The sequence below is a fragment of the Balaenoptera musculus genome, chromosome 11 (assembly GCF_009873245.2).
Source record: "Balaenoptera musculus isolate JJ_BM4_2016_0621 chromosome 11, mBalMus1.pri.v3, whole genome shotgun sequence".
NCBI lineage: Eukaryota > Metazoa > Chordata > Mammalia > Artiodactyla > Balaenopteridae > Balaenoptera > Balaenoptera musculus.
In genome coordinates, this window is record NC_045795.1 from 20,009,574 (window position 1) to 20,033,195 (window position 23,622).

The following is a 23,622-nucleotide window of genomic DNA, read 5'->3' on the forward strand; positions in this document are numbered from 1 at the left end:
TGGTTATTTGCGGAGTTAAAGAACAACTTGAGAGATTTTATCAACCAAAATTCTCCTGGGATCTCCCAGAGATTCGTTTCACAAATTTTGAGTGTCTACTATGTGTCAGGCACTGTTCTAGACGCCAGCATGATAGATGGCACTAGTGTGTGTCAGAATCACTTGTGCCTGTAGTGCAACCTGAGGAAGAGCAACTCAGCTAGCTACCAGCAGATGGCAGTAGTAGTCAGTTGTTTAAGCAGCTTATTGGCTTTAGGAATAAATGGAAATACCACATTTTATTTTATTTTTTAACATCTTTATTGGAGTATAATTGCTTTACAATGGTGTTACCACAACATTTTAAACCCAACCTGTAAATCAGAGCTACTCTGTGGTGTTGATGTGTGACCTTGGGACAGTCGTTTAACCTCTCTGGGGTGAAGTTTCCCTACCTGAATAATGCAGATAGTAAAATTGTCTTGAGGATTAAATGAGAAAAGGTTTAAATTGTTCAGAATGAAGGAAGGACCGTAAATGTTGTTTTTATTCAGTACAGTAGATACTGTTCTCATGCCATTTGACAAAGTGTCAATTTGCCAAAATAGGAATCAAATCAGACGGTTAAAAGAGGTATTTTTGGGACTTCCCTGGTGGCACACTGGTTAAGAATCTGCCTGCCAATGCAGGGCACACAGGTTCGAGCCCTGGTCTGGGAAGATCCCACATGCCGCGGAGCAACTAAGCCCGTGCCTCACAACTACTGAGCCTGCGCTCTCGAGCCCGTGAGCCACAACTACTGAGCCCGTGAGCCACAACTACTGAGCCCGTGTGCCACAACTACTGAAACCCATGTGCCTAGAGCCCGTGCTCCGCAACAAGAGAAGCCACCGATACGAGAAGCCCGCGCACCGCAATGAAGAGTAGGCCCAGCTCGCTGCAACTAGAGAAAGCCCCGTGCGCGGCAATGAAGACCCAAGCAGCCAAAAATAAATAATATAAATAAAAATTAATTTTGAGAAAAGGTATTTCTTCATAGAGCAGTAAAAATATTAAAAACAGAGAAATTTTAACAACAGAGAAAAAGGAGATCTAAATAACTAAAAATATAACAAAGGGTGCAATACGCGTTTAAGGTAATCATTTGAAAGAAAGCCAGAAATTGGGCAGATTTTTTTAAATGCTGCTTTTCTCACAGATCACTTTTAGAGTATCTTGGTTGTCTGATAACTTCCTAGTTGTACTAATTCAAAGTAGTGGTGAATTATTTGTAGATTTCCTATTTATCCAAGGGGTATTTGGCTTGCTAATAGAGTTCCTACCTAGATAGCCAAGGGAACCCCAGGGCTATTAGAAAGTGAACAGTTGGACTTAAGCTTATTGTTTCCTGGACAAAGGAGACATTGTTTCAAGACCTCCGGACCTCTGGAATGACTCAGGTAGAATGAGCTGGAATGATTCAGTTAGAAGGAGCCAGAATTCAGAATTTAAAAGCCTCAGAGTCAGCTTACTTCACTTCTAGAAAAGATGTGGGGGAGAAACACTGGGGCATGAAGTTGGGGTTCAGGAGTCTGTCGATGGAGATCCTTTCATACACTTTGAGAACTGCTTAAACAGCAAAGGTTCCCCCAAACAGGGACTGCTATTCCTAGCGATAATCCAGATATGCAAAGAGAGGTGTTTATTGAATGAATTCATCCATATGGGAGTGATTAAGGTGCTACGGGGAAGAGATGATTTCCATACAATCTCAAGAGTTCAATTAAAGAGGCAAACTGTATTTCCACTCGCAGCCCAAAACATCCCACACATTTTCTATTCAATACTAATGAAGAGTGCTGTCTCACAGGAAGGTTACTCTTTTGGGGAGAGCTCCACAGTCTGAGCTGATGAGCAACTAAGCAGCAGTAGTCTCATTTTTATGAAAATTCATGTGATGAAACTGAACAAGGGAAAATAGAATATAAACAATGCTGATGAAATATGTCAAGGACTTAGCATCATTAAGTGGCAGATATTACTGTTGGTATTATTACATTTTTTTAAAAGTAGACTTACTTTTTTTAGAACAGTGTGAGGTTCACAGCAAAACTGAGTGGAAGGTACAGAGATTTCCCATATACTCCCTGCCTCCACATATGCACAACCTTTCCCGTTATCAACATCCAGCACCAGAGTGGTAATTTATTAAAATTGATGAATCTCCATGGACACATCATTGTCACTCAAAGTCCATGGTTTATACTAGGGTTCACTTTTGGTGTTGTACATTCTTAGGGTTTGGACAAATATATGATGAAATGTATCTACCATTATAGTATCATACAGAGTAATTTCACTGGCCTAAAAATCCTTGAACTCCTATTCAACCCTTCCTCCTCTCAAACCGCTGGCCACCATTGATCTTTTAATGTCTCCACAGGGTTGCCTTTTCCAGAATTTCACATGGTTGGAATTATACAGTAAGTAGCCTTTTCAGATTGGCTTCTTTCATTCAGTAATATGCCGTTAAGATTCCTCCATGTTTTTTTATGGCTTGATAAGTCATTTCTTTTTAGCGTTGAATTCCATCATCTGGATGTGCCACAGTTTATTTATCCGTTCATGTACTGAAGGGAATCTTGGTTGCTAGATTTTTTAATTAAGAGAATTTGAAAAAATGTCATGAACTGTCTTTACTTTTGTGTGTGTGTGTGTCATTTTGTGTGTGTGTGTGTGTAATTTTTTTTTTGTAATTTATTTTTGGCTGCGTTGGGTCTTTATTGCTGCATGCGGGCTTTCTCTAGTTGCAGAGCTGGGGAGCTACTCTTTGTTGCGGTGCGTGGGCTTCTCACTGCGGTGGCTTCTCTTGTTGCAGAGCATGGACTCTAGGCATGCAGGCTTCAGTAGTTGTGGCTCGCGGGCTCTAGAGCGCAGGCTCAGTAGTTGTAGTGCACGGGCTTAGTTGCTCCGCAGCATGTGGGATCTTCCCGGACCAGGGCTCGAACCCGTGTCCCCTGCATTGGCAGGTGGATTCTTAACCACTGTGCCACCAGGGAAGTCCCTGTCTTTGTTTTTAACTTGACTTATTTTTTACTCCCACTTCAAAGACCCCCTTCTTGAAATGCTTCCTGATATCAAGTTCCAGAAGAGATAAGCCAAATAAAGCCGAATCCTGAGTACATAGGTATCAATTGAAAAGAGAAAGAGTATGGAAAATACTTAAATTCACTAATAAAAACAGTTTGATATCCTTGTTCGACTTTGTAATGGACCAATATGCTAAAAATACAACACACGCGCACACACACACCTAAGTTCAGCAAAGCAAAGCAAAGCAAAGCAAAGCAAAGCAAAGCAAAGCAAAGCAAAGCAAAGCAAAGCAAAGCAAAAACAAGTGTAGCTCATCAGTTGCATCCATACATAATAATTTGTTGAAATTTCCTCCTAATTATTTTTCTCTAAGTTTTAGGCCAGTCTTATTGTAGTAGCAGAATTCCAAAATCACCCCCAAAGACCCCTCCCCTTGTACATTCCCTCTCCCGGAGTGTGGAAGGGACCTGAGATATTACGGGACATCACTGCCATGATTAGGGTATGTTAATACAGCACAAGTGATTGACAAAAAGGAGACTGTATTTGGTGGGCCTGATCTAATCAGGTGAGCTCTTAAAAGGAACAGGTGTTTCAGGGGCAAAGGAGATTTGCAACATGAGAGGGGAGGGATTTGATGCAAGAGATTTTATCTTGGCCAGCATTGAAATGGGGAGGGGGCACATGCAAAGGAATGTGAATAGCCTCTAGGAGCTGAGAATGGTCCCTGGCTGACAGCAGCTTCTCTAGAAATGGAGCCCTAGGTCCTACAACTGCCAGAAACTAAATTCTGCCAACATCCTGAATGTGCTTAGAAACAGATTCTTCCCAAGGGCCTCCAGAAATGAAAATTCCTGGTAGTATATTTTAAAATTCTGAGAGCTCTTTTATCTTCTCTGATTTCTAAAAATAGAATCCCCATGGATTCTTTAGTTTTCATGGATGCAATGATTTTTTTTAAATCTCTGATGATATAATTACAGACATTTTTAACAACCTTATTGTGGCATAACTTACAGACAATAATATGCATCCATTTTAGGTGTACGATTCAATGAGTTTTGACAAATGTATGCACTCTGTTCCCACAATCACAATCAGGTTATGAAATATTTTGATCACTACAAATTGTTTCCTGGGGCCTCTGAGCCCCAGGCCCCAGGTAACAACTGATCTGCTTTTTGTCACTATGGATTAGGTTTGTCTTTTGTAGAGTTTCTTTTGTTTTGGTTTCGGTTTTGGTTTTTTTTTGACTGCCTCGGGTCTTAGTTGTGGCACATTGGATCTTTCCTTGCAGTGCAGGGGCTTCTCTCTAGTTGTGGCGCACAGGCTCCAGACCGTGCGGGCTCAGTAGTTGCGGTACACAGGCTTAGTTGCCCTGCGGCATGTGGGATCTTAGTTCCCCGACCAGGGATCAAACCTGCGTCCCCTGCATGGGAGGGGGGATTCTTAACCACTGGACCAGCACGGAAGTCCTTTTTGTAGAGTTTTACATAAATGGTATCATTCAGTATGTACTCTTCTGTGTCTGGAATATGTTGCCCAGCATGTTTTTGAGATTCATGCATGATGTTGCAATTAACATTGGTTCATTCCTTTGTACTGTTGAGTCATATTCTATTGTATGAATGTGCTACATTTGTCTATCTATTCATCTGTTGTGTATGTTTCGTTTGATTCCAGTTTTTTGGCTATGGTGAATAAAGCTGCTATAAATATTCATGTATCAGTCTTTGTGTGGACATACCTTTTTATTTGCCTTAGGTAAATATATAGGAGTGAATTGCAGGATTGTATATTAAGTATTTGGTAAATTTTGTAAGAAACTGACAAAATACTTTCCAAAGTAATTGTATCATTTTACATTCCTACTAACAATGTATGAGAGTTTAGTTACTCTGTATCTTCACCAACACTGTCAATCTTTTTTATTTTAGCCATTCTAGTGGGAGTGGTGGTATCTCAATGTGGTTTTAATTAGCATTTCTATGATGACTAATGGTATTCAGCTCCTTTTCATATGTCTTTGGGCAAATGGCTGTTCAAATGTTTTGCCCATTTTTATTGAGTTGTAAGTGATGTTTGTATATTCCATATATCATCCTTTGCCAGATATATGTATTGAGAAAATGTTCTCCTGGGAATTCCCTGGCGGTCCAGTGGTTAGGACTCAGTGCTTTCACTGCTGGGGCCCCGGGTTCGATCCCTGGTTGGGGAGCTAAGATCCCGCCAGCCACGAGGCATGGCAAAAAAAAAAAAAAAAAGGAAGAAAATGTTCTCCCTTCTCACTTTTTTAACGGTGTCATTCAAAGGGCAATAGTTTTTAATTTTGATAAAGTCCAATTTTTTCTTTTATGCTTGTGCTTTACATATAGCATACAAGAATTTTTTGCCTACTTCAAAGCTGTGAAGATTTTCTCCTTTGTTGCCTCCAGGAGTTTGTATAGATTTAACTTTTACATTTAATTTTTGATCCATTTAGAAATTTATCTTTTATGGCATAAAATAAAGGTCACCGATCATTGTTTTCCATGGGGATAGCCAGTTATTCCAGAATCATTCATCAAAGAAACTGCTCTTTCCCATTGAATTACCTTGGCAATTTGTTAAAAAACAAAAACAAACAAACAAACAAAAAACCAATAGATCAAATACGTGTGGGCTTATTTCTGTACTTTCTACTCTGTTCTGCTGATCTATAAGTCTATTTTTATGCCAATATCACACATCTTAATTATAATAACTTTAAGTCTTGAATTTAGGTAGTATAAGTTCTACAACTTTGTTCTTCAAAATTTTTTGGTCATCTTAGTTTCTTTGAATTTCCATATGAATTTTAGAATCATCTTGTTAATTTCTACAAAAATACTGTTATGATTATTGTTGAGGTTGCATTACCATCTCTAGTTCAATTTCAGGAGAAGTAACACCTTAATCATATTGAATCTTCCAATCCATTGTTATTGCTGTATTCTCCAATTATTTAGGTCTTCTTTACTTTCTCTCAGCAATGTTTTATAGTTTTCATTGTACATGTCTTGCACACATTTTATTAAATTTATCTTTACACATCTCATGTTTTTTATGCCATCATAAATGATAATTTTAAAATTTCAATTTCTAATTTTTTATTTCTGGCATACAGAAATACAATTGATTATATATTGACCTTGTGTCCTGCAATCTTGCTAAACTCACTTATTATTTCTCGTAGCTTTTTTTTTGTAGTTTGCTTAGGATTTTCTATGAACACAATCATGTTGTCTACAAAGCTTTTTATTCCTTTCTGATCACTATGACTTTCATTTATTTTGCTTGCCCTATTGGAATAGCTAAGACTTCTAGCCTAATATTAAATACGAGTAAGAAGAGTAGATATCCTTCTCTTGTTCCTGATTTTATGGGGAAAGCATTTAGTCTATATCATTAGGTATAGGTTTTTGGTTTTGTTTTTTTTTTGTTTTTTTATTTTATTTTTTTTGGCTGTGTTGGGTCTTCGTTTCTGTGCGAGGGCTTTCTCTAGTTGTGGCAAGCGGGGGCCGCTCCTCATTGTGGTGCGCGGGCCTCTCACTATCGCGGCCTCTCTTTTTGCGGAGCACAGGCTCCAGACGCGCAGGCTCAGTAGTTGTGGCGCACAGGCCCAGTTGCTCCGCGGCATGTGGGATTTTCCCAGACCAGGGCTCGAACCTGTGTCCCCTGCATTGGCAGGCAGACTCTCAACCACTGCGCCACCCGGGAAGCCCCGTTTTGTTTTTTTTTATAGATGCCTGTTATCAAGTTGAGGAAATTGTCTTTTCTTCTAGTTTACTTGGAGTTTTTATTATAAATGGGTATTGAATTTTGTCTTTGTGTGCGTGTGTGAGAGAGAGAGAGTGTGTGCACATCTGTTGAGGTGTTTTGTGATTATTTCTCCTTTTATTTATGGGAAGGTTTTAATTTCAAATTCAAATTTCTTTACTTGAGGGAATTCCCTGGTGGTCCAGTGGTTAGGACTCGGTGCTCTCACTGCCATGGCCTGGGTTCAATCTCTGGTTGGGGAAATAAGATCCCACAAGCTACGCAGCATGGCCAAAATATATACATACATTTCTTTAATTGATATAGGGCTCTTCAGATTTTTCTGTTTGTTCTTGAGTCAATTTTGGGAATTTCTGTCTTTTGTATGTTTCAACTAAATTATCAAATTTATTGGCATTAAGTTGTTCTTAGTATCCTCTTATTATCTTTTTAATGTTTGTAGTGAGGCCTCCTCTTTAATTCCTCATATTGCTAATTTGTATCTTGTATCTCTTTGTCTTGATCAGTGCACCTAGAATTGTATCAAATTTATTGATTTGATTTATTGATTTGATTTTCAGTACAGCTCCCTCCTCCTTGGAACTCTACCTCACAAGATACAGCCACCTCTGTCTCTCCAAACTTTACATCTTCTTGACCCATTGGACTCTGTTGAGGGTCCCCCTCTTTGCACCCATCATCCAGTTATTTCCAGGTAGAAATCTGGGGCAATTGTAGTGCTCACTTCGTTTGCTTCCCTTCTTTCAAGGATCACAGTCCTGTCCTATCTAATGTTCAATGTCTGAAAAACAGTAGTTCCTTCTATTTTGTACTATTTTCTAGTTTTTGAAGGAAGGAAATGTCCAATCTTTATTATTCCATCATGACCTCAAGCAAAAGTTCCCTCACTCTGGATTCTTAAGTTTTCTTTTGCTCCCAGGCTCTTCTATGATCCTTGTTAAGGCTTGTTTATTTTGGTCTCTGGCTCTCATGATAGAGGCTTTCCTCAAATGTCAGTGCTCCTTGGATGTCTATATTAACAGTGAGGCTTAATAAAGCTGATCTGAAGCTCTACGTGAGTGGATGGGGCTTCTCAACTGGTGGGGCTCAATTTAGGGTGATAGGTGGGGACCTGGTCTTTTCACTGGCAAATGAACACATATCAGTATCCTACAGGTTTTTCTTTTAAGGATAGTCAGTAATCTAGGAGAGGAATATGATGCCAGGATTATAAACCCTGCTGCTAAGACTTCTAAGAATCAAGCAGAGAAACAATTTGTGGTAGCTTTATATTTAGGAGGTAGATTTTTCTCTAAATTTCCCTCTTTTCTGTATGGTATGATGTCTCACTTTTACCTTCTGCTGTTCTAAGACTAGGTCCTTTTGGTTTCAATCTCTTCTAAGAGTAAGCCTCCAGTCTAAGGCAGTGCAGAGCTGACTGGCTGCGTGAGATAGAGGAGGGAATTTATGGAGTGTCTAACGCTTCCTTTTAAACTCTTTACCAATCCTCCTGTTTTTTGTTGTTCTCTCATTCTGCACTTCTGCATTCAGAGATCATTTGCGTCTCTAGTTCCTGAGATTTTTCTTGGGCTCTGCTATAGAAATTAGCTTGCTTTTTATTTGCTTTCTCCCCTCTGGCTTAGAATTTGTTTTTCCCTGGTCTGTTAAGTTAGTTACCATTCCTCCACTGACTTTCCCAGTTTCCAAAATGTTACATTTTCTAGTTTGCTACTGTCTCTTATCTTCTTTGTCCTTGTGGCTTTATGCATTTTTAATATAAGTGAATAAACTATTTTTAGAGCAGTTCTGGATTTACAGAAAAATTGAATAGAAAGTACAGAGAATTTCCATATACCCCCTCACTCTCTACAGTTTCCCCTATTGTAACATCTTACTTTAGTTTGGTATATTTGCTACAATTGCCAATATTGATACAATATTATTAACTAAAGTCCACGGTTTACATTAGGGATTCTATGTGTGTTTTTTTTCTTCTACTCTCACTGGGAAGAAGCATAGTTATATAAATGCAAGTATTAAATCCTCAATGCTTAATAGAAGGTCCCCTATACAGCCTTTTGGCTACTCCTCTGCCTTTATTCTCCTTCATATCCCCAGTTCCGGAGTTATCTGCATTCTGTTTTCCTCTCCTTTTCCATCTCCTAATCACTCTTCAACCCATGGCAATTTATCTTCTTCCCCCATTATTCTACTAAAATTGATCTCTCCCCAAAACAAAAACAAATTAATGCTTCCCTTATTGCTAAATTCAAATACATGTTACCTTATCACATTTGACTTTTTAGCAAAACATGACACTGTTAAACCATTTCCCCTTTCTTGAAATATTATTTTTTCACATCTTCCCAACTTGACATCGTATCTTCCCGGTTTCCTACTACTTCTCTGCTGATTGGTCCTTCACTGACTCTATAGTAGCCATTTTCCAAGATGCCTCCAATGATCCCTCCCTGCCTCTTGGTATTCACGTTCTTGTGTCATCTCTCTCATTGTCCTGGGGTGATTCCTTAATCTATGTGACAGTAGAATACAGCAGAAATGATGGTATGTCATTTCCAAGATAAAGTTATAAAAGGCACTGTATTTTCTATCTCCACCCCCCCATCACTCACTCTGGGAGCCAGCTGTTCTTCATGAAGACGCTCAAGCAGCCCTGTGTGTCCTGAGGAACTGAGGCTTCAGCCAACAACCAGTAAGGAACTGATACCTGCCCACACCAGAGGAAGCCCCAGTTGAGCCTTCAATTGACCACAGACCCACCTGACAGCCTGATCCCGACTCATGAGAGACCCTGAGCTAGAACCACCCACCTAAGCTACTCCCAGGTTCCTGACCCACAGAATCTTTGACATATTAAATGTTTGTTGATTTAAGCTGCCAAGTTTGGGGGTAATTTGTTACACTGCAAGAGATAACTGCTATAGTCTCCTTTGCAGCTCTTCTTTTTCTGGATGCCTGCAATTCTTCAGAGTTCCTTTCCTCCTCATACTGCATACTTGCCTTGTTAGATCTCACCCATTTCCCAAGAGGCACGTTGCCTTTAGTAACAATGTACCCAACCCCCATTGTCATCTCATCAGATAAGCTAGATTTTCCTACTAAATCCTATCATTTCATATGCCGTATGTTGATGGATCTTGAGTCTACATACCAGAATGTCTCCTGAACTTCAGACTTCCATATCCATTCACCTAACGGACATCTCCCTTGGATGTCCCACGGTACCTCCACCCCTTCAGACCAAACCCGAACCCCTCATCTTGATTCACCACATATGCTCTCCTCCAGGCTCCCTTTTCCTGTTAGCAACCACTGCCTCCTGACGGGGAGACCCTGGGCCTCCCTGTCTCCTCCTCCCCTCCCGCACCTACAGCTCTCAGATCTGTCCATCTGCTGTCACCACCCTGGCTCAGATTACTATGGTGTTTTTGTTTTGCTTCACTATTGCAACAGCCTCCTAACTTCTCTACTTCGAATACTCTTGCCTCCCTTCCAGTCTTTTTAATTATTCCAACTAGGTAATCTTTCTAAACAAGAAAATCTGTTGTGATACTGCCTTACTCAAAATCTCTCAAGAATTACTCTTTGCTCTTTGGGTAAATTCAAGCTCATTTAGTGGTTCATGAGGTCCTGCATGGTACGGTCCTCTTTTTTTTTTTTTTTTTTAACCTTCTGTTCCTACTCCATCTCTATTGATTAAAACCCACTGAATTGGGACTTCCCTGGTGGTCCAGCGGTAAAGAATCTGCCTTACAATGCAGGAGACGAGGGTTCGATCCCTGGTCAGGGAACTAAGATTCCACATGCCCCGGGGCAACTAAGCCTGCGCACCTCAACTAGAGAGCCTGCGCACCTCAACTAGAGAGCCTGCGTGCCGCAAACTACAGAGCCCATGTGCTCTGGAGCCTGTGCACCACAACTGGAGAGAAGCCCACGTGCCACAACGAAGAGCCCACTTGCCGCAAGTAAGACCCCACGCAGCCAAAAAAACCACTGAATTTATTTCAGTTTCTCAATGTTTTTATCTTGTCTTCTGGCCTGTACACATGCTGTTCCTGCTACCAGGAACATTTTCACTCCCTTTCTCTCCTCTCCCCCCAGCCCTCTCATTTCCATAATTCTGTTTTTCTCCACGTCCGCACTTATAGTAATTGCCTCTCTCTCTCTCCCCGCCCCCGCCCCCAGACTGTTTCTTGAGGGTTCCATGAAGCATCTGTGTAATTCACCATTATATCCTCTGGCGAATAGTAAGTGCTCCCCTCACATTTGTTGAGTGACATTATAAAACAACTCTCCTCCTTTTAGTGCTCTCTCCCCACCACCTCTATGAATTTCTATAGCAAATACTGAACACATCATTTTGCACCTAACTAGCACATTTTTCCTTTTTCTTTTTTGGCTGCATTGGGTCTTCGTTGCTGCGCGTGGGCTTTCTCTAGTTGCAGCGAGCGGGGGTGGGCTTCTCATGGCTCGCGGTGGCTCCTCTTGTTGCACGCAGGCTCTAGAGTGTGCGGGCTTCAGTAGTTGCAGCTCACGGGCTTAGTTGCTCCCCAGCATGTGGCATCTTCCCTGACCAGGTATCGAACCCATGTGCCCTGCATTGGCAGGTGGATTCTTAACCACTGCGCCACCAGGGAAGTCCTGCACATTTTTCATTTATCTTATTATTTTCTAAAATTGCTCAGTTAGATTCAACTAGCTCACCACCTACTGCGTGGTCAGCACTGGACTAGTTGCAGGGCAATCGAAGGTCACCTTAATTTTCCTTCTAGAGGTGGAGCTCCTTGTGGGTGGGTGGGTCCCAACCTTGGCCATCTTTACACTTTCCATGGAACACAGACCAAGGGGCTGGTGAAGTGGCATAGTGAAATGAACTTTGGCCTGGAGATCTCAAATCTAGGTTCAACCCTTGTAACTTTGAGCAAGTTACCCCACAAATCTGAACTTATGCCCAGTTGTGATAAAGATATAGTAAGTACACCTTCTAACCTAAGAGGTCACTGGGTAACTCAAATATGCTAAATCCTTATCTCCTTATTTGTCAGAGGTCATCAGTTGTTAGATGCACCAGTGATCTGATAGCAGATTTTGTATTTGTGTGGGGGGTGGGGTATGAGAAGCATGATGTTAATTGTCTACAACAATTGTAAAATGCATTCTGATTTTATTATCATTAAAATGAAAACAATTGCTTCTTTGAATCACAGCACTATCGCATCTGTTGAAGTGCTCTGTTCAAGTGTTCTGAATATGGAAAACAATTGTACTATGAGCTCTGATAATGGCACACGCAAATAGATATTTTCTGCATTAATGACTGAGTTGACTTTCCTCGTCTCTTGGTCGTATCTGTTGAGGATTTGCTCTGATTATGATGATGACTGAAAATTTCAAACACACTTAAAAGTGAGCAATGAATTCCCATGTACCCCATTATCCAGCTACAACAAAAATCAGTACAGGGCCCCTCTTGTTTCATGTGTATCCCTACTCAGTCCCCCACCCCACTCCACAAACAACCCCTCTCCCCTGGATTATTTTTCAAGCAAATCTAATATAATATCACTTGTAAATACTTTAAAGGCATATTGTCCAATAGACATTTACCTCTCCTTGTCTTCTAATCAGAGATAAACTAATTTTTTCCTAGAGGTGTTTATAAGCTTAGTATTTCATTGTGTCCTTTCCCTGAAAGGTCTAATTAACCCATTTGAGAAACACACACCTCATTAAGCAGACCCCAGACCGACAGTAGTTGCTAAGGGTGGGAAGTTAGTCTGCAAGTCACTACTTGGGGAGTGGAAATGTCATTGGTTCCCACATAGCCGAATATCTTCCAGTTTAAAAACCAGTTCTTAAGGCAGTAGGCAAGATCAGAAATGGATTTGGGTAAATAGTGGAGTTTTTTTTTTTGCTGTTGTTAGCTTGCTGATTTCTTAATTTTTGTTTTGTCTCCATGGGTTTAATCATTGTACAATATGGTTCTTTTTTTTAAAAATTAATTAATTAATTAATTAATTAATTAATTTATGGCTGTGTTGGGTCTTCGTTTCTGTGCGAGGGCTTTCTCTAGTTGTGGCAAGTGGGGGCCACTCTTCATCGCGGTGCGCGGGCCTCTCACTATCGCAGCCTCTCTTGTTGCAGAGCACAGGCTCCAGACGTGCAGGCTCAGTAATTGTGGCTTACGGGCCTAGTTGCTCCGCGGCATGTGGGATCTTCCCAGACCAGGGCTCGAACCCGTGTCCCCTGCATTGGCAGGCAGATTCTCAACCACTGCGCCACCAGGTAAGCCCCAATATGGTTCTTTTTTAAAAAAAAAATTTATTTGTTTGCACTGGGTCTTAGTTGCAGCATGCATGTGGAATCTAGTTCCCTGACCAGAGATCGAACCCAGGACCCCTGCATTAGGAGTGCAGACTCTTATCCACTGCACCACAAGGGAAGTCCCTATATGATATGGTTCTAATGAGAGTATGTTAGACCATTATAGACATTAAGTATTTTTCAGCAGATTTTTAAATTCATAGCATATTTTCTCACCATAATGCACTGCAAAATATACAATAGAGATATGAATGTATACCTTGGAACTAAAAATAAAAGTCCATGTATAGTTTTCCAAAATAATTTTGTTTCTGGGTATGTGTTAAATTTGTTGTGATTGTGTTTAACATTTTAAAAGTTCAGGTGCAGTAGATATTCCCTGAAAAACCGGTTTTCTCTTCCTTTCTGACTAATAGGTTTCAGTTCATCAGTGCTAGTTATAAGACTTAAACAGGGCTTCCCTGGTGGCGCAGTGGTTGAGAGTCCGCCTGCCAGTGCAGGGAACGCGGGTTCATAGCCCTGGTCCGGGGGGATCCCACATGCCACGGAGCAAGTGGGCCCGTGAGCCACAACTACTGAGCCCATGTGTCACAACTACTGAAGCCCATGCGCCTGGAGCCTGTGCTCCTCAACAAGAGAAGCACCGCAATGAGAGGCCCGCGCACTGCGATGGGGAGTGGCCCCCGCTTGCCGCAGCTAGAGAAAGCCCATGCAAAGCAACAAAGACCCAACGCAGCCAAAAATAAATAAATAAATTTATTAAAAAAAGACTTAAACAAAGCCACATATATACATATTAGATGAAGCTGTAGGTAATCACATTTATAGTGGCAATTAGTTTCAGGTAGTGGTTTAATCACTCTCTTAATCAAGAGCACAATGGCAGGGGTAAACTTAAAAGCACGGAAGTTGGAGGGCAGAGATGCTGAGGAAAGATTGCAGTATTGGAGGGGGTGGGCAGATTTCAGTCAACAAGTGCACATTTCAGAATTCAAAATGCATTCTCTAAGCTGACTCCTCGGTTGTCCTGTGCCGGGGACATTTACCACTTGTTGGGTTTTACAGTGTTATAAACAGTGCTCCTTTGAGTTCTCTGCTTGCTATTCTGAAACATACTTGAGTTTTGCTCCCAAGAAGGAAATGATTTTCATTTCCAAAATCAGTCATTTTTGAGCATTAATATAGGAGATTCATTTGAATCCATGCCTTCAGAGGTGTAGGAGTCAATCAGGATCCTGCTCCAGTGAAAAAACGTGATTCTTCATTGAAACCCTAGCTTCCTTTAAAAGGCACCAAGGAGGACTGAATTACAGGAATGCCATACAGCCTGTTCTTTATTCTTCTGACCACCCCAGGCCAAGGGGGCAAAAAAGTTTTGTCTTTATTTTCACGAGTTACCACATGGTGTGGAACCTTCAGGGCAATTTCTGAAACTTCATTGGTAAGTGCCAGAAAAATCCTCTTTAACACACACAGTTGAATGCAAGATAGTTTTGAGATGTTAATTTCCATTTAGTGCATGAAAAGATACTTAACGCGTAAAGGACAGGTCTATTTTCAATACATCGCCAACATTTGAGAAACAGTAGGGAGTCTGAGGTCCAAAACTCTAAAACCAATAAGTTAACAAATGTTTACGGAACACCTATTTTGCACAAATCTGCTGAGGAGGTTCAAAAGTCTGAGATAAACTCTCGCCTTTAAATCGCCCAGTCTAGTTGGGCAGATAAACACAAACTCAGGGAAAAAAGCAAGAGTTAAGTAGTAAAACTAGACAAATACACAAGTAATGAAACAAGGCATTGTGTGGCTGGGCATAGAAAATAGTGTTTCAGGCAATATATTCTAGCGGTTTTGAATAGAGGGATCACAGTGATCTGAAAAACCCTGGAAAATCTTCACAAAGAAGGTACATATCGGGCTGGAATTGAAAACATAGGTAAGAATCAGATAACCTTAAAAGGAAGGGAAAAGCAAATAGCAAATAGTTTTGGAGAGTCAGGTTGTAAGAGTGGGAAGGGGCCAGATTGGTAAATGCCTTAACGGTAATGCCTGGCGGAGAGGCTGAAGATGATTCTTGGGGATCCTAGGTCGACGGCAGTGTTTAAAACTAGACTATCAGTGCGTAGGATTCCCTTTCCTTTTCTCCCTCCCCTCCTTCCGTCCTTTAGAAACAGAACCTGATTCGACAGGCATTCCCAGCCGCCAGGCACCGATGCAGCAGTTGAAGCGAGAAGTTGCCCAGAAGTTGTCTCTCCGGGGGTGGAGCCCAGGGAAAGTCGGAGGGAGTTGGGCCAGGTCCGTCAGACCTATCAGCAGGCTTATTCTGGCCTTTGTGAATTACGCTCAGCTGCCCGAATATGCCCTGGGGTTAAAGGAGGTTCCGCAGCGAGTGAAAGGCATTTTCCGGGCGCTCTCCTACTTCGAGTGTCTGAGATGGGAAACAGCAGCGGCGGCGCGCCCGCTGAGCATACAAAAAAGTGTTTTCTTAACATATGGTTAGTGTTTACAGGTTTCGTCTAGCTCCTGCTCCCCAGAGCAGGAGAAAATGGAAAATTAATAACGTTGAGGAAACGTCAGCAGTCACAGGGAGGGCTGAAAAAGGAAAGGGGGCAGAGGGTCTCCCAGAAAGACCCGGTTTCCGTGCAGACGGGTCTGCGGAATCTGCGCGAGCCTGCAGCCTCCCATCCCCTGGCGCCCTCGGCCCGCCGGGAGGTGGGGACGGGGAATCGGGCAGCCGAGGCCCACCCGGCTGTCCTCCCGAGCAGCCAGCAGATGGCTCCCGGGCTCTCTCGCCCCCTCTCCAGACGCAGGGCTTCGGCGGTTCGGGAGGGAGGCTGCGAGGAGGGGCACCGTGGCCGCCGCCGCCGCAGCCCCGCGCCGCGTGCCGCCGGGCTGTGCGCCCCACGCCGGGGAACGTGAGCCTGGGCGCGGGAGGCTGGGTCTCGCGAGGTGAGGAGGAAACGCTGGAGGAGGAGAGCAGGAGGAGGAGAAGGAGGAGGAGGAGGAAAAAGAGGAGGAGCGCCGAAGCTACCCCCGCCCCGATGAAGCCCGGCAGGACCGCGAGGAAACCCTAGTCCCCCGCCCCGCGCCGCTCTCCCCGCCTCTCCCCACGCCTTCCGCCTCCACCTAGGGCCGTAGGTGCGGCGCCGGAACCGGGCGGGAGCTGCCAGCAGCCGGAGCAGCGTCGCCGGGAGCCGCGAGCCGCGAGCCGCAGCCGCCCCGCGCCCGCTCCCAATCTTGCCGGGTCTCCGTTCCGCCGCCAGGAACTGCAAGGAGGCGTCATGTAGCAGCAGCCGCAAACCCACCTCGGATTTGCAACTCTTTTTTTTTTTTTTTTTTTGGTGGGGCGGGGGGCGCGGCAAAATTCTATCTCCGCCCCCGCTTTCTTGCCTATTCCCATTTGCAAGCTGCATCTGCCTCTAAGAAATTGAGGGGTTCAGGGTAGGGTGGGGAGCTGTAAATCAGAGTTGGACCTGCAGCACCCCCGCACCTAGAAGGCCACCATGACCGAGGAGAGCTCCGAGGTGCCCAGGGAGTTGATAGGTAAGAGTCGCGCGGTGGTTGATTTTCCTCTGCCTCTGCGTCCCCCTCACCTCCCCCTCACCTCCCCCTCACCTCCCCCTGTGCGTCCCCCTCACTTCCACCTCCCCCTCACCTCCACCTCCCTTCCCACCTCTGCCCTCCCGTGCGTCCCGCGAAGTCCCGGCGCCCCTGGGGTCGGAGTGGTGTCGGGCAGCGTCGCTGGGGGGCGCCGGGAAGTTTGTTCCCATCTGACCGCTTGCAAAGCCGAGTCCGGAGAGGGCCGGCGCGGGGAGGAATCGGGAGCCCCGGGAGCGCACTCTGCTGCGCCGCTGGGACCCCCCCTCACCAAGCGCCTCCTTCCGCCGCGACCGGGGGTCCAGGTTGGCGGAAGAAGGGGGGGGTTCTGCCAGGGTTTGGGGAGTTCTGGAAGCGAGGAGAATCCTTTACAGCGCCCAGCCCAGTGTCCCCAACTCGGGAAGTCCGGGAAAGCCCAGCACCGGGAGTGCTGGAGAGCGCACAGTGGGTCGCCTCCGGCACGTGCCAGGACCCCCCTGTCCCCAGGAAATAACCGGCGGGAGGTGCCCCTGTGACGTACAGACTGGGGGAGGGGGGTGCTAGTCCGGTATAATGACTGAGCCTAGCAAGGCGTGGCTTCGCCTAGCGAACTGGGAGCGAAAGGGTTACAGGACTGACGCAAACTCGGGTCAGGAAATTGAGGGTTAATGATAAAAGCCTTATTTCAGTAATGATTAACCTACCGATTCTCCCCATCCCGGATCTCTTAGGGAACCCGTGTGTGGTACCCTATGCAAGGTGACCCATTGTTTGAGTCCCTTGAGGGTTTTTTTGGGGGGGGGGGTGAATATTTTGTCTTGGGGTTTAACTTAATTATGTGGAGGGTTAAAATGGCAGAGCTCAAATGAGGTTTGGGGGGAAGAGTGTTCGGAAAACCAAGCGTTTAAGCGTGTGTGTGTATGTAGCATGTTGTATTGTAACAAGGTATGTGTTTCTGTGTGCGTGTGTGTTTTGAGCCCCAGTGACCTATATTCCTACTGTCCCATTCTTGGCACACTACACAGCCTACAGCTCAGAAAGATGATGTTTAATCAGTGCTGACGAGTTCTAACCGCCCATTCATCTGCATCTGAGGAATTTGCCCCTCTGTTTCACCTTTTAGCAGTAATACTTTGGAGGAGTTTGTGTGTGCTCTTCCATTAGTGACTGTTAACTCAGCAGGTGAAACTAGATGTGAAGAAGCTGTTGCTAGGCTTGTATGGAAGATGGAAGCTTCTGCTTTTGTTGAATTAAACCTAACTACCGAATTTAGGGTATAAAGTCTACCCCACCCTCCCCCCCAATCATGCCTCTTCTCTCCCCAACCCTGTAGAGTCCACTGGGAGTGAGTGGTCCATCCAGTTCTGGGAGGCTGAGATCTTTCCAACACCCTTCCGGGAAGGAAACAGACACCCAGAACCTCTGAAGATGCCTCCAGAGGTCCTGAGAAAGAGAATTTAGGGGAGAGTTTGCCTCGCTGGCCAGGGGATAAGGATAACTAAAGAAGGTGGCAGAGTTTTTAATTAGTTGTCCTTGAGCCTGGTGGTGAAAAGTTTAGGTGATTACCCAAGAAAAAGGGCGATGCAGGATAGGATGGAAATAAGGTACCTGGTTTATATTGACGGTCCTCAAAATAAATCCTTTGGTATATTTTAAAAGTTGAATTTAACCCTTATCTAGAAATGGAATTTTTGTGTTTATCGAGTCCTGCCTATCTCACATATCTTTCAAACAAGGGACAGATGTTTTTGTGATAGGCCCAATATGATTTTTCTGGGCCTTTAAATGGTCTAATTGGCCTGGGCTAGGGGAAATTCCTGCATCTGCTTTAGTCTCTAATTTCAAGTGCTTGCAGGAGTTCTGCTCTCATCAATTCAAAATGGCAACCATGTGAAAACCTCAGTATAGTCCCTGAAGCTAATCCCCCAAGGCATTTAAAAAATGTGTTGTGTATCTTTCTGATTATTAAAGTAATACAGGCTTTTTATTTAAAAAAATTAAATGCAGAGAAGAATGAGAATATATGTCACCCATGTTACCACTCCAAGATAGCTACTTTTGACCTATGGGTATATAACTTTCCCATCTTTTTCTTTGTGTATATATTCTTAAATCACTTTCAGATGCTCATTTCCCACAGTTCTTTTTAGGGGAGGGACGAGTAGCCTGTACCCGTTTTGAGTTCTGATAAGATAGGAGCTGCCTAGAGAACTCCCCGTGCAGTGAGCTCCCCGACCTATCCCCCGCCCCCGCCAACATTCCACCTCATTGCTGTTCCCTGGGCAAACTGTACTTTCTCTTGTTCCCATGCCCTTCTCTTTGCTGGCACTGCCCTATCCTCCCCTCCTTCACTCTTCTTATCTGAGTGGCTCTAAACTCTTTGTGGTGGGTTTCCAGTAAGAATATTTTGATCACCCCTTAATAAGCATATATTGTTAAGCTGCATGCATACTTCATTTACTGTGTGCAATCTAAAACATAAACTGAAACACGTTGCAAATAGAAGTAGAAATTCTGTTTTCTTCCTGCACCCCAATGGATTGTACTGTACACTGTACTTTGGAAACCAGTGGTCTATTTCCTACTCCTTCAAGCTTCAGCTCAAGGGTCCCCTCCTCCCTGAAACCTTCATGTATCTTCTTGTCCATGATCTCATGGTAGTGAGTGCAGATTCATCTAGTGACATCAATCCATCTAGTGGCTTACAGTCATCCACTAGATGGTAAGCACTTGTGGAAGGCAGGGGTCATCTCTAGCCCGGCATCTAGTAGAGTAGTTGGCACACTAGGTATATTTGTTGAATATATGAATAAACCAAAATGATTATAATACACAATTCAGAGTGGTGGGGGTATAAAGGAGTTTGCTGTGTTTTGAAGAAAGGTAGAATCTAACCAGCAGGAGAATAAGGAAAGTGCAGCCCAGGAAAGAGAATAATATTTACAGGACCCTAGGGGTGTAAAGGGTGGAGAGGATAGAGATAATTGGGCGTGTGCTGAGAAGTTAAGCTGGAAGAGTGTGAAAGGCCTTGAGTGGCCTGCTGTAAGGTTTGGGTTAATCCAAAAATGACTGTGGCTCATAGAGCAAGAGGGACATGATCAGATCTGTGGCTTTGGAAGGGTCGCTTTAGTTCTGGGGGAGGTGTGGTACAGGGGGCTGACAGGTTGGAGGTGGTAGGCTTAGTCTCGGTGAGAGATTCTGAGGCCCTGAATGCAGGATCAAGCCCACGGGTCAGGAGCTGTTTAGGAGGTGGTCCTAGGAGAGTAGGTGACTGGCTCCCTGAGAGAATGGAGTTGGAGATAAACAAGATTTCTAGCTTCATTAAGGGCCAGAGGAGGAGCAGGGAAAATAGTGACTTTGATTTGGGACCTGTTCAGTTTGGGGTCCTCACGGGAGTCCCAGAAGGGCCTTCCCACTACCATCCAACTTTTCAAGTCTCCCCTTCTCTCTCAGTTCCGCCTTTGACCACTCTTTGGGGATGTGGTGGTACTAAGATTTTGAAAGGACAGATGGCCAGGAGCACCCTGACTAAATTGTTTGGGCCGGTTCTGGTTCTTTGCCATATTTCCCAACCTTCATGTCAAGGCACTCCTAGAAAATGATAATATGTATATGGCACGGTCATGAATACAGAGTCTGCTGGGGGCCAGAGGTAACCAGCCAAGGGATTTTATGAATTCCTGTTGTGCTTATGGTCTGCCTGCCTGCAATATAGTGCCTGCAATATAGTGCTCTATGCTACTGCCTGACCTTGCTTCTTTTTTTTTCTTTGTGTGTGCTTATCCTCTTTGCCCAGCAAGATTATATCATGCCTTGCATGGACTGGTATTATATCATATGCTTTTATATTTGCCTCAGCATCTGAGCACACGGTCCAAGGCACAAAGTAGGCGTTCATCAAATACTTGTTAACCAATAACTATCAGGCTTGTTAAAACAAGCAACAACAACAAACAAACAAAAGACAACAATAAAAAAAACAACCAAAAATGCTCCTTCAGATGCTGTCCTCCCCAATGCTTTTTCTCTTATTAATAAAAGAATATAACAAAATTATTCCTTTCTTTCAGAAAGCATAAAGGATGTTATTGGCAGAAAGATAAAGATTGCATTGAAGAAGAAAGTGAAGTTGGAAGTGAAGGGAGACAAAGTGGAAAACAAAGTGCTGGTAAGTATTAATGTTTTTCTTAAAAAAAAAAAAGTTTGGAAGTAAAAATGTTTTCCCCTCTATTGTTTTGATTGCCTAATTTTCATGCAGCACTGGTTCTGTGTTTTATATTTTGTTCGAAAGTTCTGATGCCCATTTTGTCCTAGGTTAGTTGGAATATTTGTCCACTAAAAGTTAAAAGTAGGGTTAATTTAAATTTTAGAGACTGAAGTTTTCAAAAATTGTCTTTCTTAATGTTGTAAGAAGTCACCCGCATCTAGGTCATCTCCTAGAGACCGTTTTCAAGTTATTCAAAGTTGGATGTTAAAGGGAGCTTGCTTATTATCTTTGTTGTGGCTGATTATCTGATTTTATTTGTGAGGACTTGAGATGAATTTTTTAAACTCCTCCTATGTCAGTTTAATTATTAAATTTTCTCAAATGTTATATCCACAGCCATCTCGGGGTGATGGTCTGAGAAGGCGAAGAAAACATTTGTCTTTTTAAATTGGTTTTTGGTGTTTGGGAGGGAAATGCCAGCTCCTCCCTCTAGCTTGTGAGAAGAGTTGCTGGGGGGCTGAGGGATTGGCCCTTGTTGAGCACAGGATTGCTAGGGAGTTGTCAGTGCCTGAGCTGTACCTTTAGAGAGGTGAAAAGCCTTTTGTGGTGTTTTAGTGGTTTCTGTGTTGAAACTGTGGCAAACCTTAATTTAAGCTTAGGTAAATACACCTTGTTTGTGTTTTTGTTGGAGAGACTATTCGGTTTCATCTTTTTGTTTATCTTTTTATCATTAGAAAATTTTAAACATATGCAAAAGTAGAGAACAGTATATTGAACTTTGTTGTATACCTTTCATCCAGCTTCAACAGTTTTCAGCATTTCGACAATATTGTTTTATCTCATCACCGTTTCCCCCCACCTCACACTTCTGGAGTATTTTAAAATAAGTCCCAAGCATATGTCATTAAAAGAATATTTTTAATATTCTGTTTCTTCAGTTGAAGTTGCCACAGAATTTGAAGTATCTTTCTGATACCATCTGTCTTGAGAATCTTTTAAAATATCTGACTGCCCTCCCCTGTGGATGGGAGGATTGTGCTATTGATGGATGACTTCTGTTTCTCTGTGTACAAAGCAGGATGACAGAGAAATTGAAGTGGAAAACCTTGATTGAGTGACTTTTGCCCTGCAATGAAATGTGTTCACACAGACTGCATCATTAAGGTTATCAATAGCAGAAATGATTGGTGTCATCATTCTGCTTTATTTAGTTTTAATAAAGAGTAAGTTTCCTTAAAGTATGTTTTACTTATTGTTGTTCAGCCATAGGGTAGAGGTATATTTTGGCAGTGGTAGTGCAGAGAGAAGAAATTTTGTTTCTGCCATTTGTTGTTTTATACATTTACAGTAAATCTTCACAAGATGGATTCACCTTTATACAATTTAAATATCAAGTAGGTTTCCTGCAACAGTCTAACATGGTATGTGGTGTTATTTGGTATGGACACTATTCATCAGAGTATTATTCATAAACCCAGGCCATGAGTAAAATTTGCAAAGTTAAAAGTGCAAAGACAAATTTACATGTCCAGTGTAATAAAGTTAGCACCATTAAAGAATAGTTATGATTGGTACTTACTGTTAAGATGTTGTGGGGGGGGCTCTTAACATCAGCTGGAGTTGATTAAGGTTGTAACCAAATTACAAATGTATTTGAATTTAAGCATTTATCTCCCCAAATCTGGAATCTAAGCAGTTTCTAGTGGCTTGGGTAAACTTGTCTTGCCTGTTCCTTACTTGCAGGGGCAGGAATTGTTAATAAAAATATTCAAGCTTTGACAAGCTTCAGGTTTGAGCAGGATGGTCTATGAATTAACCTTCTTTAAGTTGTTGATTTTGGAGTTTCTGAATTCAGAGAAATTCAGTTACTTAAATTAAAACATTGGGAATCTCCTTATAATTTGCATTTCTGACTTTCTTTTGGCTGTCAGTTCAGTAAAATAGGGTATACCTGAATTGGCTTAAATCAGTATTTCTGTTCTGATTTTTATTTCTTGTTCCTTTTCCCCCAGTGCCCCCTCCCCCCCCACCCCCGCTCTTAGTGTCCTTCCTTATAAAGCTGGGAGTGTGTTATATAGGACTTGGTTCCTTCTTTTCACACTGAGACTTTATGCTATTTCTAGCTTATCTTTTGTAGAGGGTTCATCTTCCTTCTCATGGTCATAAGAGCTAATGTTTATTCAGCAGGCTCTGTTGGACACTTGATTATGCATTGCCGTATTCGCTCCAGCAGCAGCCCTCTGAGGTAGGCACTATTTACATCTGTATTTGCGGAAACTGAGATTTGGAGAGGCTAAAGGAACTTGTTTCAGGTCATCCAGCTAATGAATGACAGAGCTGGGAGTTGAACCCAGATCTGTCTCACTCAGAGCCTATCCACTTCCCCATTATGCTCAACATAGAAAGAAAATATCCTTTGGCTTGTTGTTCAGTGGTTGCAAACTTTCAGGAAGATTTGGACTTTAGAAGGATTAGTGCTCCCTTGTGTGGATTTGACTGATTGATTGATAACATTATACATTGCTTGGTTCCACACTTGTTGAGCCTCTCCCATGTGCCAGATGTACAAGATGGACATAGATTCTGACTTCATGGGATCCAGAGCTCAGAGTCGAGTTGGGAGGTAAACATCTCTACAGGCAGTGCTTTGAGATGTGCTATAA

General features: G+C 43.0%; 2 protein-coding genes across 10 annotated transcripts in view; one reads left to right on the top strand and one right to left on the bottom strand.

Annotated features, from left to right (window-relative positions):
* Window positions 1-23,622, bottom strand: part of LOC118903280 (cytidine monophosphate-N-acetylneuraminic acid hydroxylase) — a 268,648-nt gene that overhangs the window by 149,468 nt on the left and 95,558 nt on the right. The gene's annotated exons all lie outside the window — the stretch shown is intronic.
* CARMIL1 (capping protein regulator and myosin 1 linker 1) overlaps window positions 16,216-23,622 on the top strand; it is a 316,540-nt gene continuing 309,133 nt past the window's right edge. For 3 of the 8 annotated variants that reach the window (XM_036868158.1, XM_036868156.1, XM_036868155.1), the window contains exons 1-2: window positions 16,221-16,719; window positions 20,823-20,920. In XM_036868158.1, the coding sequence (XP_036724053.1) occupies window positions 16,680-16,719; window positions 20,823-20,920 (138 nt within the window). In that variant the 5' untranslated portion in view covers window positions 16,221-16,679. Of the gene's footprint in view, window positions 16,720-20,822; window positions 20,921-23,622 lie in introns of all 8 variants that reach the window. The other 5 variants (XM_036868153.1, XM_036868154.1, XM_036868161.1 and 2 more) reach the window with 4 other exon arrangements.